The sequence below is a fragment of the Aythya ferina genome (assembly GCF_964211825.1).
Source record: "Aythya ferina genome assembly, chromosome: 12".
NCBI lineage: Eukaryota > Metazoa > Chordata > Aves > Anseriformes > Anatidae > Aythya > Aythya ferina.
The window spans coordinates 9,440,665-9,462,843 of NC_140308.1; the positions used below are offsets into that span (position 1 = coordinate 9,440,665).

The 22,179-nt window shown below is 43.2% G+C and overlaps 3 protein-coding genes across 8 annotated transcripts in view; 2 read left to right on the forward strand and 1 right to left on the reverse strand.

The window, feature by feature from the left end:
- Nucleotides 1-9,964, forward strand: part of BEAN1 (brain expressed associated with NEDD4 1) — a 51,577-nt gene extending 41,613 nt beyond the window's left edge. The window contains exon 6 of the mRNA XM_084533764.1: nt 7,746-9,964. Within this exon, the coding sequence (XP_084389890.1) occupies nt 7,746-8,094 (349 nt within the window). The 3' untranslated portion in view covers nt 8,095-9,964. The remainder of the gene's footprint in view (nt 1-7,745) is intronic.
- Nucleotides 1-14,117, reverse strand: part of LOC311443512 (uncharacterized protein) — a 78,812-nt gene extending 64,695 nt beyond the window's left edge. For 3 of the 6 annotated variants that reach the window (XR_014697294.1, XR_014697295.1, XM_084533769.1), the window contains exon 1: nt 13,734-14,101. Coding sequence is in view for 4 of the 6 variants with exons in the window: in XM_084533769.1 (XP_084389895.1) it covers nt 13,734-13,781 (48 nt within the window). In the remaining 2 variants the exon portion in view is untranslated. Of the gene's footprint in view, nt 1-4,599; nt 5,720-6,522; nt 7,268-11,837; nt 12,388-13,733 lie in introns of those variants that run through there. The other 3 variants (XM_084533767.1, XM_084533768.1, XM_084533766.1) reach the window with 3 other exon arrangements.
- A 129-nt stretch (nt 14,118-14,246) lies between these two features.
- On the forward strand, nt 14,247-18,414 carry LOC311443508 (uncharacterized protein). The gene is made up of 2 exons (XM_084533762.1): nt 14,247-14,671; nt 16,456-18,414. Exons 1-2 carry the CDS (start codon nt 14,345-14,347, stop codon nt 17,959-17,961), a joined length of 1,833 nt encoding a protein of 610 aa, XP_084389888.1. The 5' UTR covers nt 14,247-14,344; the 3' UTR covers nt 17,962-18,414.
- Nucleotides 18,415-22,179: the final 3,765 nt, after the last annotated feature.

Genomic DNA, 22,179 nt, shown 5'->3' on the forward strand with positions numbered 1-22,179 from the left:
CCGCTTTTACTAAAACCATACTTTCTGAGTTGATTTCAGTAGAAATTTTACCACCTTACCAAATCATTATCTTATACATTCTAAACACTTCTTTGAGAAGCTGCTGGGGATAACAGCTTTATAGAGCTTGTGCTCATGCTCACTGTGCCCAGTCAGTGCAACATACTTCTAATGAGCTTTCCTAATTATAGTCATATACATGTATTAAGAAAGTTGTTTGTTTAAAAATAATTTTAGCTTCCATGTTTTAAGTGTCTTGAAATACAATACCAATCAAGGATCAAGCAAATTAAGAATATCTGCATTTTCTTGATGAGTCATTCTGAAATTCTAACAACAAGGAGATTTGAGGTTCCCTTCAGGAAAGCAATTTTATCAACCTCTCACCTTTTGGCCAGAGGAGAAGCACTTCACCCTACTTGACTAAGTGCTTTTTCACTCCCTAGAGATCAGCTAGTAATGGTATGTACAAAGCTTTAGGCAACCAAGGCTCTCACCTTTTTCATCTGTGACTCATGACTGTCTAATACAGTAATAGCACCGAGGAACGACTCTTGAGCAAGATGGAGGGATTTAGCTTCAGGAATAGCTTTAATGGAAGCTACACAAGTCCTCTCCATATTTCACACTGAAATGTGTCCTGCAGCGCATGCTGTGATAAAACTTGTTAGTCACTCATTATCCTAGTATGCACACTAGAACATTTTTTTTCTACCCTTTGTTTTTTGGTTGGGTTTTGTTCCATTTAAAAATAAGCTTACTACACCACATCTGATCATCTTGCCCGATCTATAGATAGGATCAATTCTAAAGAGAAGTGCGTTATGCAGGCTTAATAAATTCCAGCAGTCTTAACACGTCTGTCCATTCATCATTGTTTAACTGGCAAATCCATTTAAAATTACTTTAAACTAGCAAAAAAATGTTCACATCTTCAAGACAGACCTTAGTTTTCCTCAGAATATGAAGCTAAAAAATAAAAATAAAAAATAAACAACAACAAACTACTTCTGCTACTTTCTTTCCTAAGATATCCTTTTCCATCTCCAATTTCTGAGGAAGCAAGTCAGCCGTACCTGAGACAAGAAAGCTTGAACCAACTTCCAGAGATTTTCTTGAAATAATTAGGTTTGCAGGAAACGAGCACAAAAAAACTCGCTATGTTGGGCTGTATTCCCTTGCCAAGGCTACTTTTCACACCCCTCACAGTCAGTAAACTAAAAAATATCACTGGAAGTACAACACGATGAAATCCACTGGCAATCATGACATAAGATAAAACTCGATTCTTTCATCTCCAAATTCTGAATGAGACCCGCAAAACCCCTTCCTTTCACATTCTAGTTAGTGCTCTTCCTAGCTACTATTAGATACAGAAACAAGGTAATTGCTTTTTGATTAGTTGGTCACAATTTGCTGTGGAGAGATTTTTATGACACATTTCAAGGCCCACCAGGTGACCCTGAGAGGTCAGTGTGCAAGCCTCATCCCAACCATTGTGCCTGCACAAGTCCTGCAGATGCCTTTGGGAGCTCTGTAAAAGCAGCCCTGCCCTGGCTAGGTGCTCAGCTCATGAGCATGGCACCAGACAAGGGCAGCTCCATCAATTTATACCTGCTGTGTTGGCAGTTTTCTTCCTCCAACTGCTTTCACCTCACTTCCCTGCTACAAATCATCCTCCAGGTAGCCACTACCGTCAGAGGAATGTAGGCTCGAAAGGATCTTCTGCAGTTGCACAGCCCCGTCCCTGCTGCTGCAAGTAACCACTTTTTACAGTCAGTCAGCTATCCCCTAACACAGGCTGCGGGGATCTTTTTCCCCATTATACTCATTCCAGAATACCTACAGACGGTCCTAATTTTAACTATTACGGCAAACGTATTTCCAGCTTAAATTTGTTTACAGACATGTTATGAGTTTCCTTTTGTGTCATTTCCCTTCCTCTAAAATGCCCGTGCCTTTCTTTCTGTTAACTTGCTTGTTGTATTTGTAGTCAAAAATCATCTCGCACCTCAGCCTGCACATCATGAGGCTGTGGCACAAAGTGTTTTTAGCTTTCTGTCATCAAACACACCTGGTGGGCCACTGTATCATCTGACCAGCCCTTCTCTACACCTGTCCCAGTTTCACTCTGGAAGTGCAAACCATTGCTGCCTCCAAACACCCTGCAGCACTGAAGGCAGAAAACCCTGATGAAAGATAAGCACCAAGTATTTCTAACCAGAAACTTACTGTGCCATGCAGATCAATCACAATACTTAAAGCTCTTACACTAGTACTGAAAAAAAGAGTATTTTTCTCTAGTTTCCCACTAGTTACACTTTCTGTTCCATATCGCAGGTAGTGTTTCCTTTACCTGCTCAGAAGTCTTTCCTAGAATAATTAAAACAAAGCCCTTTTTAGGAATATGATCCTAAAACACATCACGTGGCAAACATTCCCAAATATCAGCAGGTTCTAAGCACTTCTGCTGACGCACAAAAATGAGTACTGTTGTTTAGAAATGTATTTGTGGCTTAACTCCACGGTACAGGAGGCTACAAGAGATTATTTTAAAACAAATTTGTCTTCACTGATCATTATTACAGTGCCCATAGCTTAATTGTATAAAAGTCCCCTTTTTAAAATAACCACATTTCATACATAATGTAAAACATTTTTTTTTTTTGACAAAACCTTCCCAGAAAAAACTCCAGTGACTTTATTGGATCATTCCATCAGGGCCCTGCCTGGCATGGCAGTCTGTCATCTGTGAGTGTTACATGCCTGTTACCCCTCACCACCAAAATCTGGGATCAGCCATAGTAAAAATTCTCATGTTACCCAGGCCCAGAGACAGATGGGTTTTTATTTCATATGAACACAGTAACTAGGAGGACAGAAACAGGAGGTGCTACTTAACTACACTGGCTTATTCTTGCACTATCATTCTACTAATTACTAAGCTCCAACAGTTTGGGGTACTTTTTGTAACACAGAAATACATTTTGGCTCTTCATCCTAAGTCACTGTTCAAGAATTGAAAGTGAATGACTGAGACAGAGTAACATGAATGGATCGCTACTGCATGAAAATATTAAACTAACGTTCAATAAATCACTAACAAAGCATGCAGAAGTTAAAATACAGTTAGCAAATGCACCTATTATCTCTAATGGAAACTGCTGATATCAAAAATAAACCTAAGAAAATGTGCTGTCTCATGACATCTGTCACTGTAAGAGCAGTTCTGCTAAAATGGTTATGTTTTCTCTTGGTAGTTACAGATAACCAAAGCATACAAGTATCATCTAAGAAAACACACTGACATTTCCAAGCTACTGTCCTCCAAACGCAGCTGTTGGCAGATTGCAGGATCAGAGATAGCATCATCTGTTGAACTACTTACATTGTTATCGAACACATCCAACACATCCCTTTGATTCTCCTTTAAATAGTTACAGAACATTTGTTCTAATTTCAGCTTTTCTTTCTCAGGCAACATCATCACATAAACATCCTTTGTGGTGTTTTATCACAGTTTAAACCTGTCAGCACATGCATTTTCCAGGAAAAGATTAGTGTTTACCATTATGGTGTTTACCATAAAAGACAGTAGGTCATCAATAAAATGGAAACAATGCAGGAGCAATTTTCATGGACTCACAACATATACCAGATGAATGAAGTAAACAAAAAGACATCCATTCCACACAGAAGAATTTTTCATTCCCCAGATTTGTCTTTTATTCACTAGCTAGTCTGCAACTCAAAAAATTCCGTAAGTAGAAACCCCTTCTTTCTCCAGAGAGTAGGTCATAATTTATGAATGACAGCTAGTTAAATAAGCTCTTTTGTGTTTCCTTAGCAACAAAGCCATCCTAATTCTTACTGCAATGAGACCTGACAAATTCATGAAGTTATTTCACTGCCTCCAAACATTCTGAGCCAACAAGGTCAGCCTGAAGATCTGCTGGATTTTTTAAGTAACATTCTTTTCTTTGCGGGTCGTATTTACATGCAGCATGATGGCGCTAACAGATACCAGTCTTCCTTCCCTTTCCTAGAATAGTTATCCCTTAAAAATTCAATAGCATAGTCTGCGATGACAATTAAGTTATTTTGACAGGAAACAAGGCAAAGAAATACAGACAACAAAACATCTCCATGTCAGTAACCCCTTCCTCCTCACGACTAAAAAATAATGAAGTGAATTCACCACAAGTACTGTAATCAAGGTTTTTTAAGATTCAAAAAGAGATGGATGATATTCACAAGATGCAGTGCAACAAGCTCCTGTGGTCCATTACTATGTTACAGTAACATAATGCTTTCCAAAAACATTGTTGTTGTTTAAAAGGATCTTCCTTGTCAGTGCTGTACTGAACATCAAGCATTAGTTACTTCTTATATGTACAATAACTTTGCAGAACTGAATCTCAGATAAATCGTAACTATCATCATATTTTTTGCTAGAGCTCTAGTCACCTCTTCCTCTCAAACATGGCTCTTTATTTTTAAGACAGCCGTGAGGATTTAGTCTAGTACCACTCACATCTGTACTTGGCAATCAACTGCAAGAAATGATTGTTAATAGAATTTTTATAAGTGATCCTTTAAATCTTCTGAAGAATGATTTTTCCAACCATTAACATACATGGACAGTGAGTACCTATGGAATTGTATATTACTTATTATAATACATTCTTAGAATCCTCTAATAAAAAAAGACTGGGTAAAGACCAGATGCACAAGCTTACATATTGTAGACTCTGAAGGAAAGCATAATTTGTATATATAACCACGAAGGTGTTAAAAGTTACTTATTTGAAAATTCATGTTCCTTACTGTCCTATAAAACTTTTAGGATGTGAATTCAATTGCTAAAAATGATGATGGAGAGCATTACTTGCACTGGAGTATGGAGAAAAAAAGATTTATTTTTTATCCATCACGTATAATAAGAAAAAATACCCTAACAATAATATATTGATATTTAGAATAAAACACCAAAATGCCAGGTCTTGAACTCTGTAATTTCCTAACCACGGCTTGATGCTTAAAAGCCTTCTTCACAGAAGGCCATTTTGCTTTTTATTGCACCAAGCATTTTAGTTCGAGCAGCACCATGCAGATGACCAGGTAAGAGCAGTAAGTAGAAGGTTTATACTGTGCCCATTGCTCCTTCAGGCCAGTGGCAGATTTCCCTTGTGCTGGGGCTGGGCCAGAATCTGGAGACAGACAAACTTCTTCCCTCTGGTGTCTCAGAAAAGGGATGCCAGATTTTCCACCTTGGAACTTGCATTCCTGTGGGCTTTCCAAAACCAAAATTCTTTTCCCTCTTTTGCTATGGTAACAGGACCCAGTAGTGCTCTTCATTAGCCTGATTAAGTCACTCAAAACTGGTGGAAAGATTTCAAATAAATTCACTGGTCTTTAGGTCAGTAAAATGTAAATTACGTAAAGATGCAGTTCAGAAGAAGTAATTCTGCAAAGAGAGGCTCTTCCTTTACTCTGAGTTTGTGAAGAATTGAGTTTGGGGCATCAGCTCCTCAGTCTCTGACTGAAGTAATAGAATAACAGGTATGCTTGAAAGTGTCAGTGTGCTTAGTAGACTCTTGACTTAAATCTTTTCCAGGTGCTACATAAAACCAATTTAACCTTCTACCTGCTGAGATTTGAAGTATCCAGCCACCTTAGGGTCTTCAGAGCAGAGTTACGGTTTGCAATACCATTCTTTCTGGTGGGGAAATGAGAATTTTAAGTCCAGATTTAAAACCATTGTCCCCACGAACGTAAAAATAAGATTGTGGACAAGATAGCTTAAAAACACTTCTGGATATTTAGACTATTTAGTAACCTAGTGCTAAGATTTCCCTTTCTTACCCAAAGATTTCTCTCCCTGCCCCCAAAACCACTTTCATCACCCACTCTGGGAAGAGGAACAATACCATCAAAACCAACAGGAGCAGTCTGAGGGAGAGGTACGAACGAGTGCCACAGGACTGAGTGGCTTTTAGGACTGGAGGCCCTAAAGCAGGGCCTCCATGGTTGATTTCAGATTTGAGCTCTCTGCAACTGATGTGAGCTGCCCTGTTACAAGTCACTTACAATCTGCAAGTAGGGTTTATTAGCTTGGGTTTAGCCTGGCAGTAATGCAATTACGGGGGGCAGAAAGACTGCCTGCAGTCTACTGGGAAGACGTATGCTAAATATCCCATCTTTCAGGAAATATCCTAGTTCTTAATAGCTCTGCAGTTACTGTGGTTGAGGAAATGGATTCTTAATTTGTCTGGCTCCAGCAGAACCATTTTTCAGGTCAGCTGACCGGGAGAAGGTTGTGTGTTTTTCCAGTGGTCATTTTTTGTTTGGTTTTATACGTGTGTGTTCTCTCAGAACACGCGCATGTCCTCTTCAGAATCCAATTAAAAGCGATCAGGAAAATTTTAAACAAGGCAGCCATAACTAAAGCAGGTCCAACATTTAGGAACAGGATGTTATGCCTCTTCCTCACTTTTGCCTGCATAGCCAGTGAGCTCAGAGCACAGGATGCCCCTTCGGACCACCAGACCTGGGCTGGTTGGACAGCAGAGGCAGCGGCAGGTCTGTTTCACACACAAGCAGGTGATGCTAAGGTAGCCAGGTAGCGGAGCACCCAGATAACAAACCAGCATCGCCAGTTCTGGCTGAGCACCAAGCCTGCCAGATCACTGCCTGGCTCCTGCGGGGCCACAGCACGATTTGCACAGAGGGCTGAGCAGCACCAGTGCAGTATGGTGCTCACCTTGGCTGCAACCATTCCCAGCCCCCTCCTGCACCATTGGACATGGGAAAACACAAGCACTAAGACACACTGCTCCGTCCTGGCTTATTATTTTCCCCTCTCAGGCCTCCCTAGGTTGCACAGCCCAAGCTCCAATCCTCATCTGCCTGTCTGCATTCGCCCCAGGGCAGCCAGGGCTGAGCGCTGTGGTGCAGCGAGGAGGCAGTCGGTCCCTGGCTCTCGCTTGGTGCCACCGACAGAAGCACAGAGCCTGGGCAGACATGAGCTGGCTCCTCGTGGAAATCCCGCAGATCAATCTTTCTTGCTTTCCTGCTATCTGAGAGGAACATGATGAGGAGTCTGCTGAGTCTCAGAATGGCCAGCATGAGTCTGTCAAGATTATTCATCACAGCTCTGCACCTCAGCAAGCAATCCTGCTGTCCCTGCAAGCACAGATCTGCCATCCAGACAGCCCACCGCACGTAACGGCTGGCTGAGCACAGCAAGGAAGGATGTCCCAGAGACCTGCGAGTCAGGAAGACAGGATTTGATGGGATATTCCACCTAAAGCTCTCCATATCTATCTTTAATAAAAATGGCAGCACCTCTTCTTTTGCCTCCCCCATTTCTGACCTTGCCAGACACAAAGAGCAGAGATGGGGACTGCACCCCCCTGTGCCAGCTGTGTGCTCCCCTGGCTCCCACATAAGCAGCAGCAAGGCTCATCCCCCAGCGTGTCGCTACCGCAGCTGCGGTTCCTGCAGAAGGACGGGGGGCTGAGCCGTCACCAAGACCTCTGCCATTACCTGCAGGTACTGGGAGATGTGCTTTTAAGTCTGGTGCTCTCAGTGTCTCACATTGCAAGGGCAAGCAGGGCTGTGAGCTGAGGAACAAAACACCAGATGATCCTTTTTTTCTCACTTCACCTGCCCCTGTTATGCTGAAAATGATGTACTGTGGCATTTTTCACAGGAATCTAATGAAAAATTTGTTTGTCTTGCAGCTACGATGAATGCGTGGGGCCAGGAGCAACACAAATGTATATTCCCACAGATGATCCCCCTCCCTATTCTCTTACGGACCCCTGTCAAGGAAATGAAATATCTATAAACATTAGCCTGGAAGAGGAAGAAGCATCTGGGACTACAGGACAGGCTGCAAATTATGCAGTCAGGCTGCAGGACTTGCAGCAGCCCATTTCATCCATCTCTTTGTCGTCTCTCACTCTGGAGGCTGCTCCTCTGTACGAAACAGTGGTGTGCGAACAGAACATCCCCATCCCACTGGTTCCAGTGGAAGTACTGAAAAATTCTCCCACTGACTATCAGACTGTTCTGAACCAAATCATGTGAATAAAAGCGGCTTTTTCCTTCCATCTTTCTGAAGAACTCAGGCTGAGAAAAAAAAACACATTTAAATGGAAGAATAAAACCTCTGAAAGTTTTACCTATTTTATATCTTTAAAAAGGGATGTAATGGGATTGCTTTTTTATTTTTTACAGTGAATTTTGAAAGTTTACCTAAAGTTCCCTCTTTGTGCTTCAAAGTGTTCCATGGCATCACGCACCACAAAAAAGCAGCAGTGACAAGCAGCACATCCGACCTTTTGAAGCATTTCCAATGACACCGCAGTTAGCCTCTCAGTGTAGATACATGTTACCCAGTCAAGCTAACTTGTTGATTTTACGAAACTTTGCATGCTTTAGAGCAAAAGGAGAAAGAAGAGCATTTTGTTGTCTTTGTAGGTGCCATTAGTACATTTCATTCAATGTCTTGACAACAAAGCGTTTTCTTAAAAATTCTTTGTCTAAATCTGTATTTCAGTAGACAGAGACAGAACACTGCCTGCAAAACATGATTAGCAGTACCGCATAGGAGCCAAACAAAAAGAAGCAGAGTATTTTCATACTCCCATTTTTCCTTCAGAAAGCCTGGCCGGTACCAAAGCCTGCTGTAAATGGGCAAGAGGTGAAGAGGGGGCAACGGATCCTCACACACCAATTGGCTTTACCCGTCAAGTGGTGCTCCAGCTGTGTGCAGGCCTGGGAGCTGGACACCCTTCACAGGGACTTGATGTAGCTAAGGAAAGGCAGCATCTAGAAGCCCAGAAGATGCTTTGTGTTGATTCCCATCACGCACGACTACATTTTCAGGCACTAACTGATCTCATTCTTCAGTTAGGAGCCTGTAGCACTAAAAAAAGGACCTTGACCTCTAGAAATTGAGCAAGTGGGATGTACGTAATAGATGCTGCACTCAGCAGGCACAATAACAGAGATTCTCACTTTGTACAGAAACTCTTTCTATTAGACACGATCCTCTTCACTGAAATTTTGATACTCATAAACCTGATCTCCGCTCATAGAGCTGGACTTCTCACACGTTCATTTGATGAATGCGTAGAAGTTGCAAATGCATGCTGGCAGGAACAACAGAAGGAACTGCAGGCATGAGTTTAATCTTGCACGGTACACAGGCGTCCTGTCTGCATTTAAGGACTAAGCTGGATCTTCAACCAGTACTAGTTAGCAGAGTTATCAGGCTCATCTGCATTCAATCTCTTACGGGTATTTTCACTGAAAAAAATGTTTAACTTTTACACTGATAAAATGGACTTCAGTTTGTTACCCCCAATGAAGGATAAGTAAAAAGGAGTATGGTACACATACAACTGTGTTTCAAAAGAAGCATCATTCCAATTACGAAAACTGCACTTAGATTTTCTATAAATACAAAATAATTTTCAACAGTAATCATTACTCAACACTCCAAAGATCGACACAAATATAATTAATACTTAGATGGGAAGTAATTACATGATTCTTACTGCTCGATGAATTATATCATTGCTGAGTCATACGCACACAATGGGGTAAGGTAAGTATGTATTTTTTGCTAAGCAGATAAGAGTAAATATGTATTTTGCTAAAACAACAGAATCTTTTGCAGTTCTCCAAGATTTTCAATAGACTATACCCAAAACAATAAAAAATCACCATTTTGCATTGCAAAACATACTGGCAAGTACTGCCACAATCTAAACTAAATTATTCAGCATTCACATTTTTACCAGACAGAACCATTCTTCTGTATAAAGTACTACTGGAAAGAGTTTTGTGGCATGCTAAACACCCTGCAATCAGAGAGACGAAACTCTACACCATTATGGCCAAGAAAAATCAAAAAAAGAAAATCAACATAGAAGGGTACCAGTCAGTTCCATTGGCAGGAAAATAAAAAGTGAAGGAAGGTGCTGAGGTTTATTTATGCTTCCATAGCTGTGTCTTCCTGCAGCTCTTGGAAACCTGCCTAGAACAGGGTAAGGCACTGGGACAAGACCGTGCCCACTTCACGCTGCTGGCAGGGACTAAAGAGGGAATTAATATAGGTTAGAAAGCAAATGTGACTTTTTTTTTCTTTGACAAACTGTCTCTTCCACCTGTACAGCAAACCTGGCGGTACTTGCAAAGACTAGCTGAGGGCTTTTCATGTCCGACAATCAAGCCTCTAAAGCCTTTACTCTGTTACAAATGCTTGCATTTTCTATGTATTCTGGGAAATGCTTCTGGCTGTTTGGCTTTACACCTGACAGGGATTTCAGGCCCTTCTGCTATCTAAATGTGGAAAGAAAAAAAATATATATTTAAAAACAAGCTGATTTTAAGCAGGGTTCTGATGAAAATGGGAGACTTGCATTTTATCTCATGACAGAAATGCTTCACTAAAATTTAGTAAACTAATCCAAGTCTTTCTCGATTTGAACACAGTTAAGACATTATCAGTATGGCAATCTGGATTGCAGGTAGCAGCATTACTGACAAATAAATAGCCATCTGCTCCCTCTTGTGGTACACTGCTTCATACAGTCATGTAGTCAGCACACCACTACACCCAGGTCACAGCAGGGCTCATCCAGCCAGATAATCCCAGTTTCTTTGTCACAGGGATGAGGAAGCCAAGCAAAACATACTTCTGTTCTGTCACGCTTTCCTTAGTTAGCACTAAATGTACGGGTTACATCACTGACTATCAACTAACATCTTTTTTAAATAAATAAATAAATAAATAAATAAATAAATAAATTTGTGAATTAAAGATACAATGTGATACCTTAGCAAGGCCTCTTGCAAGAGTGACTTAGAATTTTCTAGTCTTGATAATCCTTTTAACTATGTTATATCCAACGAAGTCAAGAGAAAAAGCTTACAAGTCCAAACTGTATGTCTCCACAGAGACAACACCATAAACAGCGTCTCCTAAATTTAATGGAAGGTGAGTTATACCCTAAAGAAATTCATATCCTCTTATTAGATTTTAACCTAAACTCTGTCATCATTTTAATGGCAATCCTAAAAACAAGCTGAATGCAGGCCTTTCATCTATTACATGATTAATGTGAGAAAGCAAACTGTTTGGATGAACTGTTTCTTGATACTTGATAACAATGCTGTATTTCTATACTCATCTGTTTTGCTTCGATTTTTAGTATATGAATCTTTACAGACAACCTTTAGTAAAGAATATACACGTATTTGACACAGCTTCTGTGTTTTTTATTGCATCACTATCACACTGGGGCTAGCCACAGCCCATTGGTAAGGCAGCTCAGCACCACTGTGCCTCAGCCACTTGCACAGGGATTTCACGTTTGTCAGAAGGCACAGGAAGGAGCAGCCGCCGGCACAGGTCTGTGGGGCACTCGGGGCTCCCCAGCTCCAGGAGACGAGGCAGCGTGTGCACAAGCACAAGCAGGAAGCAATACCACGGCAGAGGAAGTTGTTGCCTTTGAGTGAGGTGTTCCCAGGCTTTTCAAGAAGCATCACAAACCATCACAAACATCCATACGTACCTCAGAAAATTACTAAGGTCAGGAGGCTGTAAAATGTCAACATACCACCAGGAAAAGAAGAGGAAAAGCTAGGAAATAACAAGCCAATCTTTCCGGAAAGTTTTAAACCGATCATTTTTAAGCACAGCAAGATGAGTAACCACATCAAACCTATCTAACTGGTCATGGTACAGTCTGACAAAAAATTCCCCTCCATCTAGAGAAACATGCTATGCAAAAAAATATAATCACAGACTCAAATTAAAGTCATCGTACAAGCAAGTATTTATCCTTTTCCTCTGCTCACAGTAGTGTATGTTTGAACACTGGCTACTGAACTCATAAGCATACGATAAATTCACAGCTTGGATTTCAGACAGCTCCATATGCATATATATTTTCTCACTTCACTTAAAGCAAGAAAAAGTTACAAGCAAAACAAATACAAATGAAGCAGCGCAAGAGCCCTGTAAAAAATACCATTATTTTGTCATAGCTTTACAAATCCTATAATGATCTTACATTTTTTCAAGAGAATAACATCAGTAACAAGCAAAATTAATACACCCACCCAGAAAAGAACAAAACTTATTCACAAAACATTTCAGAGTTCCTGTTGAAGAAGGAGGAGCAAAGTGAGAGCCCTTGTAGCTCGGGGAAATGCAGCTGAACTTTCAGGCATCTGAGCCATGAGCAAGCACCCTAACCTGCTGGCAGTGACGGCATCGGTACCACTCGCATAGCGGGGAAGTGATCAAGCTGTCCTTTTAGAGAACAGGCTTTTGAAGTATTAGGACCTTCAAGACATCCTTGGAGGCTATACTAGGAAATGAATTCAGAGAAAAACAATGCACTGACAGCTAGATAGATGAAGCAACTCGGTACTTACTATATTAAGTAAATTTGCAAGAATGCTGTACTGAAAAGCGAAACACCAGAAAAACAGCAACAAAACACGATTCTATGTACAGTCCTTTTCAAATGCACCAGACTAACAAAATGCAGCTATTCCCTATGTGAAACAGAACTGCAAAGGTTAAAGAATCCAAACCCCACCACGGGAATGGGCGTGCAGAAACACAAAATCAGACCCGCTCATTTGGGTCAATAAAGTTTTGCATATGGCGAGAAGCGAGCTGAGCTGCCTGCAGGCACCCTACTAATAGCACAGCCAAGCTTGTCTGTGTATGCATGCACATATGGCAGGGGAGGAAACTCAGACATTGCAGCAGATGGCCAGATGGCCTCATTTTAACATGTGGTGGTAGTACGGGGATTTTTCCCCTCTTCCCTCTTGGCTAGATCAGCAATTTTTATATAGCAATTATCCGTACACAAATACTGCAAAAGTATTACCTAATGACATTTCACTTGGAATGACGATCAAAAACATATGTTTTTGTGAAAGCCCTCTTGCCTAAAAAGTCAGAGAAAAAGCCAGTTTGTTTGCAACAGTCACTTTCAGCAAGACAAGAAATAGAATGACTATGGTCAAGTTAGCCAGAGATTTCCCTTAATCATGAGAAACCAGGCATTCCCAGTGGTTAACGGTATGACTGATATTTATCATAAAATCTATTGAGTAATGAAGACAACCTATAATAAGATGAGTCATTAAAAAAAAAAAATGAAGGCAAATTCACACTCGCAGCAAGTCAGGTCAGTGGAGACACAGCTAAAGACACCAGCCCAGCTGGTCTACAACAAAAATTAAGGTCACGGGAGGCCCATGCGGGCACTAATTTATGAAATCACACAGGCATGCAGCACTGTGGCAGCCCTAACAAGTGACTGTAAAATCCAGATTCCAAAATCCAAGATGAGCGAAGTCGTTTGGCTCAAAGACAAGCTCGTTTCCCAGCTGCTGGACCCAGCCTCCACCTCCAGCCCACCCCAGGAACTTCCCCAGCCCTGGCCACAGAGGACACCCAGCCACCTGGCTGAGGCATTCTGAGACTGCGCGCAAAGGGCACAGGGCACGTGCCTACTTTCCTCACGCAATTTAAAGAAGAGAGCTTCCACACAGCAGCCATCCAAGCACAGCTCTCACCTCCCAGCCCACCCCACGCATCGCACTAGGCGCGTGGTGAGGGAAAGAGGCAGCGAGACCACAGGGAGGCCACTACCGCCAAGGGTGAGGAGCAGGAAAGAAGGGAGCCTCACCTCAGCACGGAGACAGCACAGCACACCCGCTGCTATGCGACGCCTCATCCTTCACACAGCTGCCATTACATGACACCTCGTCCTTCACACGGCTGCCGTTACACGATGCCTCATCCCCCATGCAGCTGCCATTACACGACGCCTCTTCCTTCGTGCGGCCACCACTACACAACGCCTGGTCCTTCATGCGGCCACCATTACATGACACCTCCTCCCTCACGCGGCCACCATTTCGCGACGCCTGGTCCCTCACACGGCCCTGGTCACGTGTCACCAGGTCCTCCACGTGGCCGCCATTTCGCGACGCCCTCTGCCTCCCTCCCACGGCCGCCATTTCGCGACGCCCGCTCCCTGCAGCACGTGCCGCCTCCTCCCTCACGCCTCCCCGCTTCCCGCTCGCGGCCGCCTCCCTCTCGCCCCGCCCCGCGCCCCGTTAGCGGGCAGCGCTCCCCGGCGGCCGCCAGGCGTCGCCGTCGCCATCCCGGGGCCGCCTCTGGCTCCGGCTGGGCCGTGCCGCCCGGCCCTGCCCTGCCCTGCCCGTGTGACGCGGCGGGGCCCCGGCGGCCAATGGCGGGGGGCGCGGCGCCGCGGGGCAGCGGGCGGGCGGCGCCATGGAGGAGCGGCCGGCAGGGGCGGCGGAGGAGGAGCGGGTGCTGCGGGACTTGCTGGCCTACTACGCGGCCCGGGGGGCCGAGGGGCGGCTGGCGGCGTGCGACGAGGCCGCCCTGAAGGCGAGGGCTCGGCGGCTGCTGGAGCCGCGGCGGCGGCGGGGGGGCCTGGACGTGCGCGGCGTGGCCGAGCGGTGCCGGCGGGCCCGCGGGCAGCGGGGGGGCGGCGGCGGCGTCCTGAGGGACTTGCTGAAGGCGCTGGAGGTGCTGGAGCTGCTCTGCGTCAACCTGCTGCTGGCCCCCTGGAGGAAGGAGATCAGGTCGCTGAAGGTAGGAGGCCCCCGAGGGAGGCGAGGCCTTGCCCGGCCCTGCCGGGGGCTCCGCTCGCGGAGGCGCTGGGGAAGGGGGGGCCTGGAGCTGCCGGGCCGGCCCCGCACGGGTGGGCTCCCGGCCCCTCCTCGATCCGTGGGGGCAGCCGGTGTGGGATGGGAAATGCCCTCGGAAGAGGGCTCCTGAGAAGACACGCTGCTGCTGCTGCTGCCCACAGCTGGGGGTCAGGGCTGGCCCCCTCCCCGTGCACGCATCCTCAAGCCACCTGAACTTCAAGTTCTCCAACCCCAAAATGTAACCCTATCTCCCTTCCTACAGCACCAGATGCTGGCAAGGAAAAGCCATTTCTTGCTTTCTTCCTGCCCTTAGGTACCATCTGTGGATTCTCAAACAGCCCTAGATTACCATTTCACATTGATCTTCCTAAAACAGGGTTAAGAATTAGTGTAAGATATGAAGGTCTACAATGAGCAGGCTCAGCTTTTTGTAGTACACAAACTTTAAGTTTAATTTAGAAAAAAATACAGTAGGTAATACAAAATACAAGATACATCCTACTGAAGGCCTGAAGTAATTGTACTGAAAGGCACAAGCTGGAGAACTAGCTATGTCCGTGCCCATAACGGTTTTGATAAAAGTTATTGGTTGGAGACATACTTAATGTTTTGTGTCTCTCACCCACACTGATGCCACCCCCATGCCTGCTCATTTCTTCCCATCCAGAAAGAACAGAAGCTGGGCAGTGAAAGCTGCTGCTAACTTACCAGGAAGTAGATTGAGGCTCAGCCCTATGTTATACCATGGCATTTTAATTTAATAGCCTTTTAGGGGGGGCAGTATTGTTTCCCCCAAGATGTCATACTTGTGAGAAGAACACTTAGCAGTAGGAAGTAAGTAAGCAGGTCTCAAAGGGCAGCCAGAAAATACAGCACCCTAACTGGAAGTCAGCTCTGCGTTCCTAATTCCTTTCTCTTGACTTACCTGGAGTTGGTCATGCTTAGGTAAACAGTCTCTCCCATCACAAGATTCATGGCAAAACCAAAAAACACTTTGACTTTACAAACTAGGCCTCATGCCTTGGGTAGCTCCAGAACAGAGCCAATGGTAACTTTCTGAAGTTGTTACACAGCAGCAGCATTTTATAGAAGTCGTGTTGTGCAGGCAACTTGTGGGAAGAGAGCATGTTTTAGCAATATCTCCCCTAGAATAGCGTCAGCTCAGAAGGGTGCTTTCAGAGAAGTGGTAACCCAATTTTGGGAAAGTAAAGTTAAAGCAAGAATCTGAACCACTGAGAAAGAAAATGGTATGTTCTTGTCACCAATGAAGAAATATGAGTAACCGTGAGTGCATCATGTCTTTCACCTTAGGAAAAATTAGACCTCGGTGATTGATTCCATGAATCTTCTGTTGAATAATCTTCCATTCTTCAGTGGAACACATAAGACTCATTTCTGAATTTCTCTAGTTTGATTAAAATGTTTGTTTGTTTGTGTTTTGTGTTTTTTTTTTTTTATAGTATTCATGCTTTTGGCTAGTATCTTAGCAGGTTTAAACTGGCATAACTGCTTTGAAATTATTATGCTACAGCAGAGATACAGTGCTCAAGAGGCTGACAAAATAATGCTTTTAGAAAAGCCTCACTGATTCAAAACTCAAACTTCCAAGAAAATAGTTTTTAAAAAGATTTAACTGATTTTGAAGTAGTTTTTATTTTAGGGAGTCTTTCACACATCTCCCCATCCCCCTAGAGTTCATCTGTTTTTCACTGTTGCATTCTGTTTCAGACATTCACCGGTAATTTTGTCTACTATATTCAATCTGTGCTCCCAGATGACATAGTAAAAACAGTACTGGAGAAAATAGGTTACATTGCAACAACAGAAACAGAGTTTTCACTTGTCAGAAAGAGAAACAATGAGGAAACAAAGCAGACTGCATTTGAAATATTCCTGGCAAGAATTGAGTGTGAAACCATCCTCGAAATGACAAATGAAGAAAAACATGGCAATTTGGAGAAGACCCTGCAGAAGCGAACACAAACGCACTGGCATCACGGAAATAAGGACAAAGAAGATGAGACACCCCTGAGAGAAGATTCTGAAAACATAGAAAATAAAGAAAACAGAGAAACATCTTTGTGCCTTGCTACGCAACCGAAGTCTTCAACTAATAGCGATAAATCCTTTGAAGCTGCTGGGAATCTGAAGATCAAAGACGACATGCCTCAGTTAGCGGTTACTCAATCCACTAACAGGCTTCAGGAACACCAAAGGCAAGTCATTAACACAGCACATTTTCCGGGCAAATGCTCAGACAGCGAGGACTTCTTGATCGAATATAGCGACATTGTCATAAGACAGACACCTATTTTCAGTGAGAATCTTTCTCCAAAAGCTTTTGAAAAAAAGCCAAGAGCCAGTCTAAGTGAAGAATGTGTTTTGGCAGTCACTGCACAGTCAGCTGTAAACGAGATCAGGCCTGTGCCACTCTCACCAGGAGCGAGCGGTCCGCCAGCCTTCGCAATATTTGCTGACAGCTCTTGTGACAGTCAGAACGCGTTGGAGTACGAAGCTCAAGAAGTGCCTGAAGAATCAATTGAAGCAAAAATTAACGATGCCATAAATTGTGTAGACCCAGACCCTGCGGACGAACCCAATGAGCTGAAGTCTCTGCCATACAAGGACATTGCCTCTGTCCAAAACTGCGGTGTCACTAAGGAAGAGGAAGTTTGTGAGCTGTCTGTAACCTTCACAAAGCTACAAGTCAAGGACACTCAGGAGGATTTGATGTATCCAGTAGAGGAAACTGGGCAACCTCAGTCAGTATCATATGCAACTACTAGTGACAGGAATGTCAGAGAATTTAATCAGTCCAGAATGAAATGCACATACCTGACCAATGCTCAAATGCAGAACCAAGCAGCTGCATGTACTGAGCCATCTTCAGATCTGTGCTGTACTACTGGGAGCATGGAGGATCCCACTACTGATTCTGATAGCAAGAGACTATTAATGGATACTCCTCATGCACACGCAGCTTGTGAGTGCTTCAGACGTATTAGAGAGCCCCCAAACCCCACCTACATTCCACCACGAAGTATTAATGTTCAGTCTCCGAGCAGAAGAAGCACCAGTGCACCAGGCAGAAGGAACCTCTTGCAGCCTGATAGTGATTCTCCCAAATCCAGTGAAGTAAAGCTGGAGAACTATAATTCAAAAGTAAATGAAATCCAGGAACCTTATGTCATTATTGACAAAAGTGACCAAGGAATTTTGTGCCAGAACACTTGATCTAAAAGTGCTTTATTTGTAATCCCCCCTGGGGTAACCCAATTAGTCTTTGAACAACTAATTGCTGGAGTCCTGTCATCAGGGCAAGACTGCCTTCAGCTTTCGATGGTGGTGAGGAGCAGGATAAGCAGATACTGTGAATGTGCACACAGATTAATACTTCTGTACGGGGTCTGGCTGGGATGGAGTTAACTTTCTTAATAGCAGCCTGTACCATGGCGTGTTTAGGAGTAGTGGCTAAAACTGTTGATGATGCCCCAGTGTTCTGGCTGTTGCTGACGAGTGCCTGCACAGCGCCGCTGCCTTCTCTCTTCCTCACTCTGCCCCCACTCCCGTGAGTAGGCTGGGGGTGGGCAAGAGATGGGGAGAGGACACAACTGGAACAGCTGACTAAACTTAGCCAAAGAGATAACGTGTAACATCATGCTTAGCAATAAAACTGGGATAGCGGAAGGTGGTGTGTTTTTTTTGTCTGCTTTTGCATCACTTCTTCCTTCCCCTCTTCCCTTCACTTACTAAACCTCTTTCAACCCCAGAGTTTCTTGGTTTTGCTCTTCTATGTTCCTGTCATGCAGGGAGGTGAGCAAGCAGATCCACAGGTGCTTAGCTACTCACTGAGTCAACCCACCACAGCCTCCTCGCTCCTCTTTCAGGTATTTGTGTGTTCTTCCTAATCATTTTGTTTTTTCTAAGATATATTTTCCTCCTTGTGGGGGGTTATTAAAGCTGTGCTTTAAATCTTAAACCCCTTACAAATGAAGATGCCTCAAGTATTTATGTGACCACCAGTATTACAGATCCACACACCTAACATCCCATTTTAATCTTACCTGTAGCCATAAGGTATTAACAGCAGCTTACACATGTGAAAACACTGCAAGAGGAAACTGAAGTCTACCACTTGAAAATAGACCATGTTGAGCATCTCAACTCTGTTACTGCCCTACTGCTGGGCTTAAATGGTTAACATCTGCTGCGATTAGCTGCCACTCTTTAAATGTTCAACTTCCCCTGACAGGCCTGTTCGCAATTGCTTCTGTCTTCATGGTATCTGGCATACGACATAGCTCTTTACTTTGCCCCATTTTGTGCAGAGTTTTGGACCAGTGTTTTCCATGTCTAGGAGCTCATGGGCAACCTGACAGAGAGAAAACAAAATACAGGTAGGGTTTTTCTGAAGAGCTGACTTGCTAACAGCCCCACGGCCCGTAGCTCCACCAAATCACAGCAGTGCTGGTTGAGATCATGACATGAGTAATATTAACGTATCTTTTTTCTGCATGAAGCCCACCAAAGAAACAGTTTAACTGCACAACATTTATGGAATATAAAAGGGCTCTGAGAATCTACTTTTTGTTCATGTTTTTGTACCTGGATCATTCTTCTCTATGTCAGACCAGGATTGTTAAGTGTTCTGCCAGCCTTTGAAGGGAGAGCTACTGTCTACTCAGAAGACCTGAATATTTTCATCTGAGTTTCTTTCTGCCACAAGGACATTTTTAACTTCTCTTCCTATGCAAACAGTAGGTTTTTTGAGGTCTTGTACTAGAAACCACTGTCTTTAAGTTCTGTGTGCTAGTGCCCTCCTGTCCTTGTTACTAATGACCACTGCACCTCTCTGCGGCTAATTGACTTAAATGAGAGCAACCACTTCAGCAGCACTGCTAGCCAGCACAAGAGCTGCCTGAGACTCTTTCTAAAGGAGGGTGATTTGTGTTTGTGAAGTGTGTGCCCATCCCCTTGTGTGCTGTCAACTGTAATTGTGCTACAGCTGGTCCTGATTGTCAATGAATTGAATGGGGATTTACTGTTTTTTATGGCTTTCCATTATAGAGACACAAGGCCAACTTTGTTCCCAAATTTATATGCTGCGCACAACCACTTTGAATTGCTCAGCTCTCCCAAGCCTTGGATTAGAGAAATTCTCTTTTGATCTGTGCAGACACAGAGCTTAGGCAGCAGAACCAGTTGCTGAATGATACTATTCAATCACACCACCTCTCCCCCACACATCTCTCAGAATAGTCATTTTCCCTCCCCTTTGCATTCATATCACACATGCATTCTTGCCCTGTCTGGAGCTAAGGTGCTCAACAAACAGTTTGGCTTTAGAATCAACTGTTTTGTTTATAAATCCAAGAACAAAATTTCACTGGGAAGACAAAAACACCCAGCATGCAGGCAGTGAATGAACAAAGAACTACAATTTGCATCAGATTATAAGCGAAGGTCAAAAACAATATATCCCCAAGACATAAACAAAAGCATACCTGAGAGGGATTGGGAAGCACTTGCAAATGTAAATGTCTGTACTGTTGGAGTTGATGCAAAGAAAAAACAATCTCTGAAATATCACATTTATTTAACCTTGTATCTAAACACAGAGATTAACCAGTAACCCACCACCACTGCTACAGGGTCCACCCACTGAAAATTTAATGGCACAGTTCTCTAAGTGAGATAGATGATCAAATACCTACGTGGCTCGTTTTCACAGCATTAAATAGTAAAAGGACCAAATAAATAAATAAAAAACCCACAACCTGTGGTTTATAGGAATTCCTATTCCTATAAGAATTCCTATAAACCACAGGTTGTGGAATAGGAATGTGTATAGGAATAGGAATGGAATACAGTGACGTCTGCAGAGCAGCACACTCACAGTCCTAATAACTTAGTATTTACCGTGGAGGGACGCACTGCTATCAGACTCTAGGGTGGAGCAGAAGATTCACCTCGAAGCCCCCTGACATAAAAATAAGATCAAGTAGCATGTACAAAAGACAAGTAAAAAAGCGTTTCTCTATTCTGCCACGCTCTTTTTTGACCTTTGTATGCGTTCAGAGACGGATCACTGGTAGGAGTATGTTTACCCAATACTTAGCAAAATGGTGCCCTGATCCTAATATAGCACAAATAACTATCACAAGCCAGTCTCTCTTAAAAAAAAAAAAAAAAGATCAATGAAGATATCATGTCAGCTAGACAGAAGACTCAATTTCTCTTGCATAGGAATTAATCTACAAACCACTAGATACTGTTCTGAAAATTAACTCTTACTTTTCAGAAACTTGCAACTGTTAGCCCCCTCAAATGCTGCAATTAACCAAGCGCTGTAAAAAAATTAAAAAATAAAATCCTCAGCTGACTTTATTTTGCTTTAGAACTGTATAAACGTGTAATGTCTACTTAAACCTCCATACTCTACAGGAAGGATTGTATTCTCAAAGTCAGGACAGTGACTTGCTAGGAGAGCCAATATTCAGGAGAGGGACAAAAAGCTTCAGGTCTGAACGTTTTAATTGCAACTGATGGCAGAATGCCCCATCTCTGCAGGAAGGCGTTCCATGAAGAGAGATGCTGGATTAGTTCCTGGCATTGGCAGTAGTTCTGTATGCTAATTACAGCAGTGAACCTAAGTTCCAAGGCTTCTTAGGACCTACAGCTTTGGACATTCAACTCTGAAGTATTTAATCAAACAAGTAAAGTCTAAACATGCTTCCCATGCTAGAAGAGAGTACACAAAAGGCCAGATGACAAGAATGCAATTGTTTAACATTTTGAATTTTTGCCAGTCTCTGTCTTCAAGTCAATTGACACGCTGCTCCCAGATGGTACTGATTGCTAAGACACCTTGACCACAACAAGGTCAATGCCAAAGTCTGGAGAAGATATGCAGCCAGACTAAGTATGAAATAAAGAAAAAGTAATACATAAGGAGAAAATCTCTTTTCACAAAGTTTGCAGTTTAGATGTGGACCTCATTGGGATGAGATGTCAGAATTTATAAATCTTAAATTATTTGCGAACTGTTCCAAGAGGTAGCCACTACTAGCTACCTAGGTATTGGGAAACAACACCACGAAGGCTAACTGGCTCACCAGTCATTTCTGCAAGAAGTTAAATTACTTAAATAAAATCGAGGTAATCTGAAACTTTCAGAGTGAGAATGATTCTCACCATTCACACTGAGAATGCTCTGATGCAAACCTTAGCACTCTATTAGATTTAAATTAAAAACAACATAGGAAAATTTAATAAATTATCTCATGCACTGCCACAACACACTGCAGGATAGCCAAAACACACAAAAAACAGTTACACATGGTTCAGTCTACAGATATAGGCCACATCCAAGTTACAGACCACATCTTGAAAGTCAAGAGAAGCGGCAGCTTGTTTATAGGAACTATTCCACTGGTACAGAAGTTCAGCATG

Excerpts from the sequence above, each read along its gene's own strand:
- LOC311443508 (XM_084533762.1), top strand. The coding sequence starts at position 14,345 with ATGGAGGAGCGGCCGGCAGGGGCGGCGGAGGAGGAGCGGGTGCTGCGG. Across the intron at positions 14,672-16,455 it reads AGGAGATCAGGTCGCTGAAG|ACATTCACCGGTAATTTTGT; the intron begins GTAGGAGGCCCC and ends ATTCTGTTTCAG.